A 19,279-nucleotide genomic window follows, 5' to 3' on the forward strand; every position below is an offset into this window, starting at 1 on the left:
AAACTCTGATACATGCTATAACATGGGTAAACCTTGAGGACATCATGCTAAGTGAAACAAGCCAGTCACAAAAGGACAAAAACTGTATCATTTCATTTATGTGAGGGACCTACCTAGAGTCGTCAAATTCATAGAGAGAGAAAGTAGAACAGCAGTTACCCAGCTCTGGGGGAGGGGTAATAGGAAGCTGTGTAATCACTATGGAGTCTCAATTTGCGAGATCTGCCCACAACACTGCAAATACACCTAACACCACTGAACTGTAAACTTAAAATATTTAAGATGGTAAATACGATATGTTTTTCCCCACAATAAAAAAGTGTGACACAAAGCAAAGCTTATTGGCACTCTGCTCTGTGGCGGGGCTGAAGGCACACTCTCTCCCTCTGAGTATCAAACACCCACCACATCCACAGTCAGTGCCCACAGTCATCAGGCAGAAGGCTGAGCAGGGTTTCTATCACTTTGCATTGGCAATTCCAAGTTCAAGACGCACTCTGAAGCTTAGAAACAAAAGAGGGAAAGTTAGAAGAGTTAACTAAGGACTGGTTGGATATTTCCTCATTTTCTCAAAACTTATTCTCCAGCAACTAACTGAAAGCCAGTAGTTTTTCTAGCTTTGCCCCTTATAATTATTCATGCTCATTAATATGCAAACACCAGTTTCTCAGCTGGCAGTGATTTCATGAATTTTTAATTTACATGGCATGAGCCAGGGATTAAAAATCTAAACTAAACCAACAATACAGAGGATTCTGAGTGTTGTTTTAATTTCTAGATTAAGAATCTCCAAATGAATCCATGGGCATCATCACATGGAACAATCATCTGGGAATTATCAAAGCAAACTGGTGAGTTTCTGCCTTATGGGTATTATTAAAGATACATTTTTAAGGGTATATATTTGGGGATCGTTAAAAACAGTGAAACCAATGACATTTCTTATCATCAATCAATGTTGGATAACATGCTGGCCACCTGGTTTCACTGAGATCCCAACACTATAGAAAAGCCACAATAATTTGTGGCTTTGTGACTAATATGTAAGAGACTCACTTTAGCATAAAGGAAATCAGATTTAAAAAGCAAATTAGAAAAGAGAAATTGAGAAGCAGTGAGCACAATTCTTTCTAGAATTGCAAATCAAATTCTGGATTATCAATGCTAAAATAAGCAAGGCAGAGGGAAGAGCTTTCTTTTCAGAGGGCAAGGCCCAACAGAAATTTAATACATGTCCCATATGTCATTTTAAATTTCTAAAAGCCACATTAAGAATGTAAACAGAAGTAAAACTGTAATAGTTTATTTAACCCAATATATCCCAAATATTCTTATATCAACAAGTAATCCATATTGTTTTCTAAATATTAATAAAATGTTTATATTCTTTTTTCTTACATCTTCAGGATTTGGTGTATATTTTATTAACCTCTGTTAATAGTGTATTGGTGTGTGTATTAACCTCTCAGTTAGGAGCAGCCACATATAAATGCTAAAAGAGCCTCAGTGGCTGCCATGTTGGTAACAGAACTATGGATCCAAAGAATGTGTTCATCTGACAGGATAGGGAACTAGCTCTTGAAAGTCAAGCATATCTCTATACTGCACTCTCTAGACTGTTCTTACTGTATTCCTCAAAGACCAATCAGCAACAGCCTGGGTAGATGTATTCAGGGTTCCTTTGGCTAGACAGGTGGTAATTCAACTTTGATCACTATGGAACCATCATTATCTTTTGCAAAATCAGTTTACTACTATTGCTTCTTGATTTTTCCAACCAGTAAATGGACTCACTTTTTCAAAAATTAACTTTATCCTAAATATCATCTATGATGTCACAGATTTGATATTTTAATTATATTTCTTAAAAGGGCTAATTTAACACTCAAAAGGAGCTTTAGTGCTCTGTCTCAAGCCAAAACTAAACTAAAATTGGCTCTCATTTGTGAGTCCGTTTTGGCATCATCTTTCAAAAGCCTTCCATTTGGCACAAGCAACCTCAGATATATTACTATTTCCTGAGTCCCCTGACACTCAACATTTATATGGCTGAGTGTGACACAGGTTCTCCATCAAGAGTACCTCTTGTCTAGGCACCACCACAAACAACAGGGCATTTCCTCATTTGTATTCAGATGTCCAAAAGCTATAGAAGTGGAGTAAAGCTCTTGCTCTAATGACAAGCCACGGTGACGCAGTCTCAGGGGAACGCCCTTAATAATTAATAATGATGGCAGCTAAAGTTTACTGAACTACATGCCAGACACTGTCATAAGTTTATATATATAATATGATATCATGTCATATATCATGATGATTAGTATCTCACTCACATAATTGTCAAATACCCCCTTTTTTCCAGATAAGGAAACAAAGCATAGAGCAGTTAAGATAGCTTCCCACGGTCACAAAGCTGACAAGTTGTAGAGCTGAGATTCAAAGTCAACAAATCTGACTTTGGAACCTGGGAATTACCAAGAATATAAAAAATGGAAATTGAAAAAGACACACGCTTTATGGTCACAAATACAAGTACTTCAAAGATAAATAATCACCCAAAAAACGTGGAGACTGAGGAAGCAATATTTTCTAATACACAGAAGGACAGAAGACCAGTAGAATAATTTAGAATGCTTTCAAAATGTCCTCTGTAAATCACAGTGGAGAACACATCTTACTTAAAAAGAATGGGGAAAAAAGCATGAAAATTCAAAGGAACAAAAATTTCAGTAACATAAAGAGAAAGAAGATGGAAGGATGAATGAATTGTTAGATGGATTTGAAACAGGAGGGAAGGAGGTAGGGCATGACCTTTAAAAGAATGACATGGGCATATGTCATAGGATATGGGGGCATTGACATAGGACATGACAAAAAGTGGTTAGAACCAACTAGGTCTAAGGTGGTGGAAGGGTCAACGCCCAGTAGACCTGAAGCCTCATTATACACACGCTCATTGTAATACACTAGCAAGCTAAATGACGTACCCGCCAGTGTCATGGCAGTTCTGAGGCAAACCATAAAAGGCCAAAAAGTGGGTGATGGCCCTAGCCCTAGAAATCCTTGTCCCTTCTCCAAGCTAGTTGGAGTAATCCTCCTACTCATTAGTCTATGAAATTATCCAGCCCATAAAACTAACCACCCCAGGACTTCCCTGGTGGTCCAGTGGCTAAGACTGCATGCTCCCAACGCAGGGGACCCAGGTTTGATCCCTGGTCAGGGAACTAGATTCCACATGCCACAACTAAGATCTGGCACACCAAATAAACAAAAAAAATTTTTTTAAAGGAAACAATTAGCCACCTCATATTTCAGGGCCTTTCGCCTTCCGAGATGGCCCACATTTTCTTCTGTGGAGTGTGTTTCTCCCACGGCCACTCTAGCCTTTTGAGACAGACCACATTCTGTCTATGGAATGTGTATCTCTCTAAATAAATCCACTTCTTAGCTGTCACTTTGTGTCTCTTACTAAATTCTTTCTGTGCTGAGACATAAAGAATCTGAGCTTCACTAAGTCCTGAGACTGAGTATATGATTTCAATTAAGACAGTGGGTTCAAGTCCCAATCTGAGCTGTGCAGTTTCAGATTGATCAATGAATAGATGAATGGATGGACAGACAAATAAGCATACAAACATTCACTCCAGGCTCAAGAGCAGAGAACAGGGAAAATTATAAGGGGACATCCCATCTCTCTGAGCATCCCAGAAGGGGCCAATCATATATGTGATATCACACCAGCCACTCTCAAAGGCAATTTGGGAACCTCATTCTCATCACTGTACCAAAGCTGCAAGGTGAGCCATGCTGACAGCCTGATTATGTGGCAAGGGTTCTGCAAGTGAAAGAAGATAAAAATCCACTTACATGTACTCCCTATGGGCAGAGTGTACAGCAGCCGCGTTGCTATAACGCCATAGGACAATCGCCGATGACAGGACATCGAGGATGGCATCAAACTAGAAGGAGGAGACACAGTATTAGTGGTTTTCCAGAGTTAATAGGTTGCAACTGTGAAGACACATGGCAATTGTTCTGTGACTTGGAACATCTGAACCAGTGACCTCAGAGCAAAGAGGCTTCACATCATTACAATGCTGGCCACTCAGCATCCTCAAGGTGGAGATCCTGGGAATTCTAAGTCAGGGCACCAAACACGCCCATGTGATGCCAGGGTCATGGCTCCTCCTGGCCACTTGCTGCCGGGGGTATGGGGAGAGCCACACTCTATGTGCGCTGAACTCTGCTCCAGGGACCCCTGACTACCAGCACGCTGGTGATGGGGGTGGGGTGGTGACACTTATGACACATGTGAAATTGATCTCCCCAGGGCAGGCAATATGATTTCAGCATTTTCCTGTCCATCCCAAGCAAAGAATTTGGGCCAAGGACTCTGTGTTTCTGGCTCTCAATAGGACTATTCTACCTGGGGTCCAGGGGTGAGGGTGGGGTCACCCAGGGTGCTCCACGAAGTCTGCCAACACTGTGAAATTGGATACAAAAACCAGTGCTTTTGTTCGAATGAACAAGTGAATGTGTAGGAAGAGAGTGAAGAAAGGAGGGGAAGGAGAGAGGAGTGTGAGTGACAGAGGTGGGCAGGGTAGGAGGGTGACGTATGTGTAATTTCTGGAGAGACAGTCCACACCTTTCAAAAGATTCTGAAAAGAATCTGCCAGCCTCAAAGCATTAAGTCCTCAAAACAACGGGAAAAGTGGCTTTGGGAACAGGGAACACACACCATCAGGTACAGGAAGCCCTGAAGCAGGAGAGCTGTTGAAATGAGCTTTCTTTGCATGAATCACCTCACCCCAACACACTTCTCGTCTGGAAAACTACAAGCACTAATGTTCTCTTGAAGATGTGGGGAGACTTTACCCAAGTTTTCAGTATCTGAGACCCATCTTCTGTAACCAGCTGCCATCAGGAAGCAGGTTCAGAAACCAGGGTACCCCTAGTCTGGCTGAAGACTGACATCCTATTGACGGCAGCCCCATCTTAACTCACATCACCTTTGCCCACACCAGCAAACGCTTCACTTCAGTGTGTGCCCATTTTCAAACCTACAACCTTAAGGGGCTGGGGAAAGGGCTAAACCCTAAAAAAAAAAAAAATCCTCTAAAGGATTTGCAGAAAACATGGTGGCCCTGATCTGTTGTTGAGAATTATACACTGTCATTGCACTTTACTTCTATCAAATTATAATTGTTTGTAGAAACGACTTCCATAAAAGGTATGTTTGTTATGCTCTCTCTCTCATCTGCTAATCACCCTCTTAAATCAGAGGCCCCAGCGTGAGATTTGCGGGCCCGGGAGAAACGTGCAAAACTTCATAAAAGTACATTTCAGGTTACTTACTGCAAACCCAAAAGCAGAGGCGCTGTACCTCATAACGGAGACAGCTAAAAAGAAAGAAAATAGTATTCAGAATATTTTAAGGTCTTGTGAATATTTTCTCTCATTTGTGAGAGTATTCATATATTTGATATGGCCTTTTAAACATCACTGGAAAAGTTCTATGAGAATGAAATTAAAAATTAACTGTACTTGTCATATCTGAGAATTAAAAAAAAAAAAAATTCAAGAGTGATATGAAGATTCCAGACTTCACTTGCAAGGACCTCCCTTCCCAGTGTACCCTGAAGCACCAAAGGGCCAGCTTCCGAATGAAAACACTCAAGCGATTGTCACTCAAATGACTGCTGAGACGCTGAGAATTTAACAACTGGGAATAGAGGGGTAGGAACCAGATTAAACTTTGAAAGTGAAACTGTAACCATCTGAACTGTTCTCATAATAAGGTATTTACTGATACACACACCATTGCTAGCACAGTTGGAAAAAAATCTCTTGCCCTCCAGAGCTTAAAATCCAGTGTGGACCTCAATAAAACTGTTTAGGAAAACAAGAATAAATTATCTTAAACAAGAGATGTCTACAAAAGTAGGTGCCACAATTATAATTAAGACATATTTCATCCATACTCAAAAACCAATCTACCTTTTGGGGGGCAAGTCAATTGGGTAGCACTTTTTTTCTGATTCTGTGATCTGTTCTGTGCCAAAACCACGTGCAGCTTCCAAGACAGTTCTCGACTTGACTTAATAAGGCAGGGTTCCAGGCAAAAGCCGTATTAAACAAGCACATGCCCACTCACTAATAAAGAATGAAACCCAACCCTGAGGGTCAGCAAGGCTGTGAAGTGGATTGTTCCAGGCACAGGTGTTACAAGCACTCACTCAAGGAGTAAGGAAGGCGTGGATACAGAGCATGGAAGTCAACATCCCCCTGGACTCCCACTCAACTCAGCACATGTCCCTTCTCTGAGAGCTGCTCTCTGCTTATCCACGTGGACCCCAGGCAGCCATATTGGGCTTAGTACTCCTGCCCTCAGCCACAGGGGTGGGTCATCCAACCCAGGGCAACCCAAACATGTTTAATTTTCTATGTATAAGGAAGTCCTCTGTGTAGCAGAAATAGAATCTAAGAATTTTATTGTTATAAAGGATGTAGCTGATAAATACACTAAGAACTCATTTCTCCCAACTCTGACCAAGTTCCTAGTAGACCTAATCTAGTATGTCAATATACCTATCTTCTTTGCCTAGCAACAATTTGATGGATTTTTGAATGCTGCTGTTGTCGTTCAGTCACAGTCGTCTCCAACTCTTCACAACCCCATGGACTGTAGCCCGCCAGGCTTCTCTGTCCATGGAATTTCCGAGGCAAGAATACTAGAGTAGGTTGCATTTCCTTTCCCAGGGGATCTTCCCAACCAAGGGACTGAATGAGTCTCCTGCATTGGCAGGCAGATTCTTTACCACTGAGCCACCAGGGAAGCCCCTTTGAATGTTATAAGCAACCAACTACTGACTTGATTTTTATAGATAATTGGGACACGTGATTGGCAAGTGTTCTAGTAAAGTTTCCAACTAAAAAATAAACGAATAGTTGAGACTGGGATTCTAGTTGGTCAATTTACCCTGTTGGAAATGAAACTTGGAAACATCAGAGCTAGGGTTGGCCATGGTTTGTTACACAGACTGAGGAGCAGAGAGACAGGCATGGAGTATAAACACAGGCTCCTCTGTCTGTGGAATTTTCTAGGCAAGAATGCTGGAGTGGGTTGCCATTCCTTTACCAGGGTAGATTAAATAGAGTGGGTATTTTACCTAATATGGGGTCAAGGAATTGGCAGGTTTACATCAGGAGGCTCATGGCAACAGTTGCTATGGAACCTGGTTAATTCCAGAGATTTTTGTCCTGTGACCTTGCTATAGGTCTCCAAACCTGTGACATTGACATAGGGCTCCACAAGTTACAGATTTCAAAGTTGACGCCCACTTGATTTTATTAAGAAACACAAGGAACCTTGTCTCAGAGACTCTAGAATCCAACAGAGGAGACAGCCGCTGAAGGGTGGGATTTCCCTGACTCCATGGCAGTCAAGGCCCATGATATCATGTACTTTCAGAACTATACTGGAAAATTCTGCTTGTGTGGCTTAAGCCTGCCCAGTGGATGAATCACTGATAGGACAAGTGAAATCTTTATGTTGTTCTACACCCCCATGCATCAAGGAAAACGGGAGCAGGAGGGCTCCATGACCACGTAGAGTCCTTAAGAGAAGGAAGGCATTCCCATGTCCCATTTACTTCTAAATTGGTTCCATCTAATTTTCTAGATGAGAGCGGCTGAAGATTGTGTGGGGAATTGAGGGTGCACTGAAGGGCCCTCCACTTGGCTACAGCTCTGGCAGCTGTCCTGTGGGAGCAATCCCCAAGCTTTTGAGATGACAGAACAGAAAATAATCATTAGCACAGGACCCAGTGGAAGAGATCAGTCAGCTTTTTAGGAGTTTTTGAAGAGTAAATGACTTTTGGTTGGGGCAGGAGTGTGGGGAGCCATAACTGGACAAGACATATCTAGTTCTGGGATAAGAAGGGCCTTAAAGGTGGGACTAGTTTAGACAGCCCCTGCTCCCACAGAAAGAGAGCCAACTGTGGGGTTTTCATCTTGGCATTTTCAGCCTCCCTCACACTCAGAACGAATTCCATTTGAAGAAGTCCTGGGCCAGAATGACCCACCAAGGCAGAGATTACAGGGCAGGTGGCCCTGCAGCCCACATGTACATGGCTGAAGGGAGCTGGGAAGCCAGCAAAGATCCATCAAAAGTCCAGCGGTGCCTTTCATGCAGGTGCTAGACTCAATGCTGGACAACAAAGAGGAAAAGGCCCTTTTGACCTCAGGCCATTACGCTGCAAGCTGGCAAGATCCAACCCCATTGCAAGGGCAATGCTCTCCTAGGAAGGCTGTCCGTGGTTGACGCAGAGGTCCGGCTGAAGGTAATGAAGTCTCTGTGGCTCTCAGCACGTGGTGTGAGGCTGTTTAATACTGAAGCTGCTCCTGAATAGAGCACCTGAAACTAAGCAGGGCCCTGCATGCAAAAGCCTTTCTGCGTCACTCGTTTTCTTGTTTGCAGGAAACAGGCTTCATTCAGCCTCCAAGGCCTTCCCTGAGCTCCAAACAGCAGATTCTAATAAAGGAAGGGAAGGGATGTAGAGACAAGGGAGGAGCAGCCAACAAACAATAGTGCAGACTTACAACAGGATCCTGGTTCCCTCTCGAGGGATATATACATAGCAGTATCTTAGCGACTCCATGGACTGTAGCCCTTCAGGCTCCTCTGTTCATGGGATTTCCCAGGCAAGAATTCTGGAGCGGGTTGCCATTTCCTATTCCAGGGATCTGTTAGCAGTTTTGTATATACTGAAACTCCCATGAGGTGGGAGAAGTTAACTGTATGCTGTCCACAAGCACTCACAGCCCAGACCAGTAGGACCAGAAGGTTGATGATGCTCCCTATTACCTCACCACCAACCAATCACAGAATGTCTATGAGCTGATCACACCTTCCTCTTTGAACCACTGCAATAAAACTCACTACCCGCTCCAGGTTGGAATAGACAGTTTTGAGGGCATTAGCTGGCTGTATCCCCCTTCACCTGGCAAAGCAACAAAGCTATTCTTTTCTACTTCACCCCAAACCTGTCTCCACATTTCAATTTGATACAAAAATGTATAGACGATGAATCTTGGCTACACATTCCAACTGTTAGCAGCCTCCAAATTCATCTGGATACTACTAGTACCAGTGGGAAAATTGGGGAAATTTTCAGCAACGTTTCTGCTCCTCACATTCAGAGACTGTCTCTAACATTCATCACTGAACCATGCACTCAGGGAGGCAGTACTACCTACAGGCCACCGAGTCTCATTCCCCTAGGAGCTGAGACCTACACTACTCCCCATCTCTCACTCCCCCATGATGAGAGTGAAAGCAGGCGGCTATCTGATTAGGCTGACCTTGCTGCTGCTACTGCTGCTAAGTTGCTTCAGTCGTGTCCGACTCTGTGCGACCCCATAGACGGCAGCCCACCAGGGTCCCCCGTCCCTGGGATTCTCCAGGCAAGAACACTGGAGTGGGCTGCCATTTCCTTCTCCAATGCATGAAAGTGAAAAGTGAAAGTGAAGTCGCTTCAGTTGTGTCCGACCCTTAGCGACCCCATGGACTGCAGCCTACCAGGCTCCTGCGTCCATGGGATTTTCCAGGCAAGAGTACTGGAGTGGGTTGCCATTTCCTTCTCCACACCCAGAAATGCATAGCAACGGGGCTCCTCTGACTTTCCCTGCTATCTTGTTTATATATATATATATGAAGACTCAAGAGTCCTTAGGATGTTCCTAAGTCAAATGAAGATCTATAGCTTGGGGCCTGCCTAGCAGCCATTCCCCATTTGGGCAGAAGGGCCCTGAGTCTCCTCTGGGAAACAGGAGGTCACCTACCCTCAGACTCTGGGGTTTGGGTGGGATGTCATCATGACCCCCACTCTAGCCTATCCCTGTCCCATGGCCAAAGTTAATGATTCAGAGATGGCACAATTCAATTTGAGCCAGTGAGAACCTGTCCTGAGATTCTGCTGAAAATCCTGGAAGAGGATGTCTCTCTATCTAAGAGGGGACCCAGAGCTGGCAGCACGAGAACAGCAGCTGCCAGTAGCAATTTTGCCCTCAATGATGAAGGCCAACTTAGAATGAGGCCAACACAGAGGAACTCGGATATGAAGATAATGAACCAAAGCCAGGTGACATGGACTGAACATCTGGAATCAGCCCTGCCTGTTTTTCAAATACATAAACCAATAATTTCCTTTAATTTACCTCTGCCAGTCTGAGTTGAGTTTGTATCACTGGATATAATACATCTTGACCCAAATCATCCCTTTTCCAAAAATCTCTTTTAATGCCTAAGAAATGGACAAACACCTTCTACCAAAAGGTTCATAGCACATTTGCATGATTTATACTAACAAAACACTGGACACAATTTAAATATCCAGCAGTAGGGTAGTGATTAAAGAATGATCCATTTAAAGAATAAGCTACATATATAGTTGTTCAAAAATGTTTAGCAAGTGTACTGCTGGCTAATGCTTATTTTAGCATACTAGAAAAAATAATAATATTGATAATAATAGCTGATGTATTGAGTGCCATCAGTACTGGTGTCATGGGAAAGGAATGGGTCCAGGTCAGGAGCAGTTCTGGCTGAAAAGTGAAAGTGTTAGTCACTCAGTCATGGCCAACTCTTTGCAACCCCATGGACTGTAGCCCACCAGGCTCCTCTGTCCATGGAATTCTCCAGGCAAGAATACTAGAGTGGGTTGCCATTCCCTTCTCCAGGGGATGTCCCCGACCCAGGAATCGAATCCGGGTCTCCTGCATTGTAGGTAGATTCTTTACCGTCCAAGCCACTAAGGAAGCCCCCTGGCTGGTATAGCTGCAAACCGAATGGAGAGGTCAGAAGGGGCTTCACCAAGAAGGTGAGATTTGAACAAAGATCTGGAGGAGGTGAGGGAGTGAGTCACACAGTCACCTAGACGAAGAAATGTCCAGATAATGGGAAGAGTCAGTGCAAAGGCCCTGAGGTGGAGTACCTGCAATGTACGAGGCCATTTGGTCTGAGACAAAAGGGAGTAAGAGGGGAGCTACATGAGATAATAGATCTCCTTATTGTTTGGGAATAGGTAGAAAAGGTAAACAACAAAATGATGTATGTGATACTGGACATTTATGCTCTAAAATAGAACTGAAAACAACTTTTATTTAAAAAATCCATCAAATGATAACAGCAGTTAATCTTTGGTGGGTTGGAATATTTGAGTAGATTTCTTTCTGCTTCTTTGTACTGCCTATATTTTCCACAACCAGCCTATACATCCATTCAAACTAGAAAAAGAAATACATTTTATTTGAGGGAAAAGTTACCCAACTTGTAACAATGCAGCAGAAATCATATTTATGATGCACACCAGGGAGCAGGCAGCATTGTGAGCTCATGAGCACACATTAGCTTCCAGTTAGGAGGAATACAAGCTACCATACATGTCTTCATTATGCCTCTGTTTCTGAAACCCATTTCCCAAGGCCAAATCACCTACATGAAAAGCCTGGAAATGCCTCCAAAGAGTTCTCAGAACCACAGTGGGGGCAGACAGGCCAGGGACACAAGCAAAATGTCACTTCCCCCCTAAGGGACCTCCAGCCTCCCTAGTTTTTGTGTGTCTTACACTCTTCCTTCATTGACATGTCACAGGGGTGATAAGAGCTACACCCCCAGAAGCACACATGCAACAGAAGTCCTAAATAAATATTTATACAGGTCTAGTTAAAGACCAGACCTTCTTTAAATAAATCCCACTCCGGCCAGAAATCACTTCAGCTGGAAACTCCAATTCAAACAGAGGGACAGCTGGAAAATGGATCAGACCTAGGCAACCCATTGTCAGGGCCAAACCACATGCAAATCACGCAGCTGAGTAAGCAGCAGGAGCAGTGGGCTCCCAGAGAGGCTTCGGGAGGAGCAAAGTGCCTTGGAAATGCACAGGGAGGTGAGAGAGCCAGCGAGGCAACTGAGGGTCAAGGCCTGGAGCCCCTCAAGGATGAAACAAAGAAGGCCATTTCAACTGCAGACAAAATTTAACCAACAATGAGGACCCATCTGTCATTCTCACCAAAGCCAGGCAATAATTGTCTTGAGTCTTAGCACTCTTTTAGTAATACCCCAGGCCCCATAACACCTCTGAGTTGCTAAATTATGTACCCAGTAAAGCTCCATTAATAAATCAATCCCACTTTAATTAGACCACCTCTGTCACTCAGATGCCTAGCAACCACCTCACCCACAGCCATGGAACTAACTCGACTTGTGAACCCATCTTTCCATCATCCAATTTCATCATACTGGCTACAATCTAGGCAGCAGGAGGAGACAAAATTGACTGATGTTCTGACTCACTTCAACAGAACCTCCGACAGCTTTCAGACGCTCCCTCCCACTCAAACAAGAATGTAACGTACTACCACAAATGAGTGACAGGATGTTGAATTCAGTCATCACTGAAGGGACAGAGGGAACGAGCTTAGAAAAACAAATCAACAAGGCTGTTGAACCTGTTCAGCTACTCATCTTCAGTGGCAGCACAGTAACAACTTTGTACTTTGTCTAGACCAGAATCTGCAAGAGGGCCACCTGAGGATGAAACTTAGAAGTCTTTGTTCGACCCATATAGTATGATTCAAGTATCAGAAATACGAACATTTTTAATTGAGAGACTTCACAAATTAGGAAAAGAAAAGGGAGGGAGGGAGGAAAGGAAGGAAGGAATGGAAAAAACCACCTGAATTTTTGGCTTGTCTCGAAAACCCGAGATCTGCTGGTGCTGGGCAGTCCCTTTCAGCAGAGCCAGTGCTGTGTTTGGACAGGACATGTTCTTGGGCAGCTGTCTTTCCTACAGCATTGGACCTGGCGGGCCTCGCTCAACTGGCCTCTCTGGGTATGTAGCTGACCAGGCAGGCTTGAGGGTATAGCCCTGAGCAGCTTAAGGGAAGAGATAGCAGTGTCATCCCCATGTCTGCAATACCCAGCAAAATGCCTGCTAAATATTCACATGGGCTTCACGAACACTAGCATCTGACATTTCCAGTGTCAGGGGAGTGGCTCCTGGCAAATTACAGAAAGCTGTATCATGGGTCAGTTCTCAAAGCCTACACCATTCTTTGAGAGCTTCACCTTCCCTGGAATCTGAGAAGCTTTCATTAGCCCCGTCAGGCCATGGGCACTGACCACCCACTGTCCAGGGATCTGCCTATCTGCAGAGAGTCCTTGCCAAGACCTCAGAGATGATTATGAAGGTTTCTCTCTTTCTTCCACATCACCAAGAGACAGGCAGTCATGTACAGAAAGTAGCCATAAAGTTCCTTCCCCAATCCCATCACACAATAACCTGTGTGACCCCACAGCAAGAATGTGTATGAAGATGTTAGAAATCATTGCTCTTGAGCTACTGCTCTGGGGCAGGGAATGTCATTTATGGTGACCTGGGCAGCTTTGCTGTAAAAGATGCACTTGCATTCAGGTTTATAACAGGAGGAAAATCCCAAAGTGTCTTGCCTGGACTTCCCACATCCTCCTAACTGTCCCCCTGCCTGCACCTCTGCCCCAGCCCATTCTCAACATGCAGCCAGAGTGGTTCTACCTGCCCCATGCCCAGGAAAGGCCTAGGTCCTTATGATGGATGAGGCCCCATGCGCTGACCTCCTCCCCTTATAGCTGCACCTGCTCACTGACCTCCCCTGAGCCAGGCACACTCCTGCAAGCCTGGGTTCTAGCTAGTACTTCCATCCAGAGCATTCTTACCCCAGAATCCAACTGGTGCAGTCCCTCATTGCCTTCAGGTCTCTGCTCAAAGCTCAATTTGTAGGCCTGTCCTGACTTCCCTACTTAATAGTGCAACCTTCCCTTTACCAGGCTCTAGGGTTCCTTTGGAGAAGGCAATGGCACCCCACTCCAGCACTCTTGCCTGGAAAATCCCATGGATGGAGGAGCCCGGTGGGCTGCAGTCAATGAAGTCGCAAAGAGTCGGACACGACTGAGCGACTTCCCTTTCCCTTTTCACTTTCCTGCATTGGAGAAGGAAATGGCAACCCACTCCAGTGTTCTTGCCTGGAGAATCCCAGGGACGGTGGAGCCTGGTGGGCTGCAGTCCATGGGGTTGCACAGAGTCGGACACGACTGAAGCAACTTAGCAGCAGCAGGGTTCTCCTTTATCCAGAGCACATACATCTACCACACCATCCCATTGACTAATCTATGAATACTGTATACCATTTGTCCCCTTCACCCACAAGAATGTAAGCACCACAAAGTGTAAGCTTTTCGTTTTTGTTCCTTGGTGTCTCTCACATACCTAAATCACTGCCTGAACACATGGAAACACTCAGGTTGATTAGTTGATTGAAATAACACCTTCCCCTTAGCTCCAACTTGCAGTGAATAGTCTTCAGGGAGACAGCAGACAGGACTAGGATTCCACATGCAGAGAGGCCTCGATGGGTAACCAAGCAGCCATTCCCTAGCAAACAGGAGTGGCAACCTGCACTCTGCTGGGTGTCACAGAGAAAGCAGCCTCTGTAAGGCCCATTCCCTGAAGGAGAATTTGGAGCATCTAGAAGGAGCAAAACTCTAGGACTATGGGAAGAGCCAGAATAGTCTTGAACTCGGAAAGTCAAGAGCCAGACAGAAATAGTACTGGAGTGGATTGCCATTTCCTTCTCCAGGGGATATTCCCAACCCAGGGATTGAACAAGGTCTCCTGCCTTGTAGACAGACACTTTACCGTCCGAGCCACCAGGGGAGTCCTAATAAAGAGTACACGCATATTCAAATGAAGTCAGAATGAAAACAACCCAGGGAGAGTCTCCACCCTGGACCAGGGCATCTAGCTCCTTCCAACACACAGCAGATGGTCATTCTCTCTGCTTCATTGAGTGTAACATGAAAGGCACTCACCCCATCCCAGAGTGGGAATGAGTCTTCCTAGAATGTGAATGGGACAACTGCAACTTAATAGGGAGAAACCAGGTTTTGAGAGGTTCTCAGGGGTTCTAGGCACAAGAAGCACTAGCTCAGGGATGAAAAGCCCAGAGCCCAGTTTTTCAAGCTAGAGTTTCTTCAGCAGCACACTTTCACTTTGCTTCTGCTGCTGCCGCTGCCGCCTAGTCGCTTCAGTCGTGTCCAACTCTGTGCAACCCCATAGATGGCAGCCCACCAGGCTCCCCTGTCCCTGGGATTCTCCAGGCAAGAATACTGGAGTGGGTTGCCATTTCCTTCTCCAATGCATGGAAGTGAAAAGTGAAAGTGAAGTCACTCAGTCGTGTTCGACTCTTAGCAACCCCATGGACAACAGCCTACCAGACTCCTCCATCCATGGGATTTTCCAGGCAAGAGTACTGGAGTGGGGTGCCATAGCCTTCTCCTTGCTTCTTCTACAAACCAGGAATAAACAGGCAGAAGAGCAATTGGAAACACAATTACCCACCTCTGATGATCACTTACAGACTGCTGTCAGTGGAGTAACCCATCAATCCTCACTGGTTGCTACATTCATTCCAAAGTTCTCACTGGCCAGAACTAAGGGGAGGAGCTGGGTTCTTGGGAAACATCATCTGCGTGTTTCTAACAATCCCCCTTACATATGATTTTACTCCCGCCCCCTGTGCTTTGGTTATTGGGATGCTAGCACAACTCTATTGCCTGTCCTCAGATGAAACTCAGACCCTAACCTGCAACCCTCTCCAGAACAACCAGAGCAGCCTGAGCTCCTCAATCTTCCTTTATTCAATAAACAAATACTTATTGAGCATGTACTATGTGCCATTCACTGCTGTGATGAGCTGGGGATACAGCCATGACTTGCCCAGTGATTTGATAAAATGTGCCTCCTAAAAGTCCTAACTATCCCTTCATGACAGAACGCTGCTACTTTTGCCTCATAAATAAAGCATTCACTGCACAGAAAACAGAGGTGGGAGAGTTTTATAAAACAGAATCCTGACATTTTTTTGTCTCTAGACTACTGTTTGAATGTCTGCTCTGCTCAGTCATGACCGACTCTGCAATCCCATGGACCATAGCCTGCCAGGCTCTTCTGTCCACGGGATTCTCCAGGCAAGCATACTGGTGTGGGTTGCCATTCCTACTCCAGGGGATCTTCCCTACCCAGGAATCGAACCTGTGTCTCTTGCATGTCCTGGCAGGTGGATTCTTTACCACTATCGCCACCTGGGAAGGACCTGTTTGAGTGTGGTTGCTAGAAATTTGAAGCTTGACTGCTCATTCTCAAACCATTATTTCTTAGCTGGCTTAGCATCTCTCCTCTGGCACCCAAAGCCCCTGTCCCTGCTGCCCTCACCTTTCACCATGCAGAAGAAATCCTGGTGTCTTCTCCAACCAGCCTGTGAAAACCTGAAGTCAGGCTCATTCCATAGTATTCAACTTTCTATCCCCAGGGTCTGTGAAAGCACCGGCCCATACTGGCTGCTTAATAAATGCTTACTGAGCAATAAATGCTTGTGAAATCTCTAAACCTAATAATAATATCTGGCTTTTTATTTAACACGCAAGGATTAATCAGAAGCTAATGCCATGGCAATGAGAGCTGGCAAGGGGATAGATCTTGCCACCCAAGTCCAGCCTTGACAGATGACTTAAGATGCCCCTTAGTCCAACACCTATGACACCACACCACACATTGGACTTCTTTGGTAAAAACAACTATTAATGGAACTTTTTTTAAAAAAACAACATATTGTGGGGAAGAAGAATACACTGAATAAGACTTTAAAGACTTGGCTTTAAAAAAATGATGCTGAAAAATATGTATTTAATTGAGCTGAATCAAAGTCATTAGAGAACCATTAACATTATCACTCAGAGAATAAAAGTTAAACAAGGTAGAAAGGGGACTTTTCTCCTCTCCTTCCCTATCACTGTCCTCTATAAAACCTACCAAAGCAACACGAAGCAAGAAAAACTAGAGAAAGAATATAATGACCAGAAACACTAAGAAATGACCAACCCAAAGCCCAAATTTAAAGAGCAAATTCAATGTATCTATCAAATACATTAAAACTTACATTATAGGAATATAGAAGGAATGTGCTAAGAGCTGATAATATACCTCAATCAAATCTTATGCAGGGAAAGGAGCAGAGGTCCCACTGTCAGCCAGGCAGTCTTCTCTTGCTCACAAAGCAGGAAGATGCTCCCTACAACTGAGACTGGATGGAAGATGTACAGAGAAAAGGTACTCAAAGCTGCACGCAGCTCTGCAAACATCCCCAGATATTAGGACAGGGGTGTATGGCAAACTGGCAGACAGAACCAGGGAACCAAAGGGAAATGAGAAGTTAATTTAGCAAGGCCACCAGACATTAAGTCAATGCACAAATACCAGTTATTTCTATACCAGATCATAAATAGATACAATTTTTAAAGATACAGCATAAAAATCAAATATCTAGAGGGGAAACATAAAAAATGCTTAAGAGCTCTACCAAGAAAAATAATAAGACATTGCTGAGAGAAATTAGAGTAAGCACACCACAGAGGGACATACCATGTTAGTGGATTAGAAGAGTTACTATTAGCAATCAAAATTCTAGCAGTTTTTTAATGAGAATTAATAAACTGATTCTAAAGTTTAAGTAGAAAGCAAAGAGTCATGAATAGTCAGATGGTACTGAATAACATAGAAGACAGTCACTACCAGATATCAAAATTTAGTTCAAAGCTATAGTAATTAATACAGAATAGCACTGACACACGGATAAACAAAAAGATCATGGAATGAAAAAGATCCACACATATAGGGTGACAATCCTAAGGTACAGTGGAGGAAAGAAAGGTCTTTTCAATAAACGGTACTGGGCCATTGACCCTACCTCACACCATACACCAAACACAATTGTAGATGAGCTATAGATATAAATACGCTAAGTAAATGATAACATAGGAGATATCTGAAATATAATATGGGAGGATATTTTCATAATCTTGTGGGCAATAAACAATTTCTTAAATAGGAGTTAAATATACTCATCATAAAGGGAAAGATTAAATTAAACTACATGAAAAGACCTTATTAAATGAGCAAAACTGTCAGCCACAGGGTAGAAGATATTTATAAGACTGATAACTACTAGCAGATTTGAATCCAGAATATGTTAAGTCTAACAAATGAATAAGAAAGAGAAAAACAACCCACTAGGAAAATGGGCAAAAGACTTAAGCAAGCTCCTCATGAAAGATGATGGATATGTGAACAATAAACATTTGAAAATATGCTCAACTTCGTTAGTCACCCGGAAAAATAAAATTAAAATCCACAGAGAGATACTACGACAAAAGAAAAAAAAAAGGCTGACCATTTCTAATGTTAGTAAGGATATGATACAGCTGGAACTCTTAAAAACTGCTGGTAGTCCCTCCGATTAAAATAAATAAATTTATATTTTTAAAAATTCATTAAAAAAAAAAACTGCTGGTAGAAATATAAATTGGCACACTTCAGAAAACTGGTTGCCAGTATCTATAAAAGCTAGTCATGCTCTATGACCCAGTCATTCTACTCCCCTGTATCCAAGAGAAATGCACACATACGGATACCAAAAGATGCTTACCAAATGTTGACAGTAGCAGTGTTCCTAATTGTCAAAACTGTGAACAACCCAAATATTCAACAGTAGAGTGGGTAAGAGGCTGGTACTGTATATTTATCCACTGGAACACCACACAACAGTGACAATAAACAAATTACAGCTCCTCACAATTACATGTATGAGTCTCAACAAATAATGATAAGGTGCAAAAGAACACAAAGCATTCACTAGACAGGTAATCTATTTGTGATTCTGTTTGCATAACTCTGAAGACAGACAAAGCAATGTATGGTGGTAGAATTCACGATAGTGGTTACCTCTGGGACAGGGAGCAATGACTGGGAGAGGGCAGAAGGGATTCTCAGGTGAAAAGATGAGTGAGTGTGAGTGGTGGCTACACAGATGCGTTCATTTCATGAAGATTTAAAATGTATAATTTTGATCAGGACACTCTAATGTATATCTATTATACTTCAATATTTCATAAGAATACTTATAAATCAGCATTTTTTTTAAAGTCCAAGGAATAGATAAAGAAGATGTGGTACATTTATAATGGAATATTACTCAGCCATAAAAAATAATAAAATAATGCCATTTGCAGCATTATGGATGGACCTAGAGAGATTGTTAGACTAAGTGAAGTAAGTCTGACAGAGAAAGACAAATATCTTATGACATCGCTTATATGTGGAACCTTTAAAAAAAAAAATCATGGTAC

At 43.4% G+C, this 19,279-nt stretch overlaps 1 protein-coding gene across 6 annotated transcripts in view; it reads right to left on the reverse strand.

Annotated features, from left to right (window-relative positions):
• TMEM163 (transmembrane protein 163) overlaps window positions 1-19,279 on the reverse strand; it is a 272,668-nt gene that overhangs the window by 92,333 nt on the left and 161,056 nt on the right. For 5 of the 6 annotated variants that reach the window (XR_015151607.1, XM_086367823.1, XM_086367834.1 and 2 more), the window contains exons 3-4: window positions 5,356-5,399; window positions 3,868-3,959 (exon numbers count right to left, since the gene is read on the reverse strand). Coding sequence is in view for 5 of the 6 variants with exons in the window: in XM_086367823.1 (XP_086223949.1) it covers window positions 3,868-3,959; window positions 5,356-5,399 (136 nt within the window). In the remaining variant the exon portion in view is untranslated. Of the gene's footprint in view, window positions 1-267; window positions 504-3,867; window positions 3,960-5,355; window positions 5,400-19,279 lie in introns of those variants that run through there. The other variant, XM_086367857.1, reaches the window with a different exon arrangement.

Source organism: Bos grunniens, chromosome 2 (genome assembly GCF_055505025.1).
Source record: "Bos grunniens cultivar Pamir isolate PY7600 chromosome 2, Bosgru_T2T1.0, whole genome shotgun sequence".
Classification (NCBI taxonomy): Eukaryota; Metazoa; Chordata; class Mammalia; order Artiodactyla; family Bovidae; genus Bos; species Bos grunniens.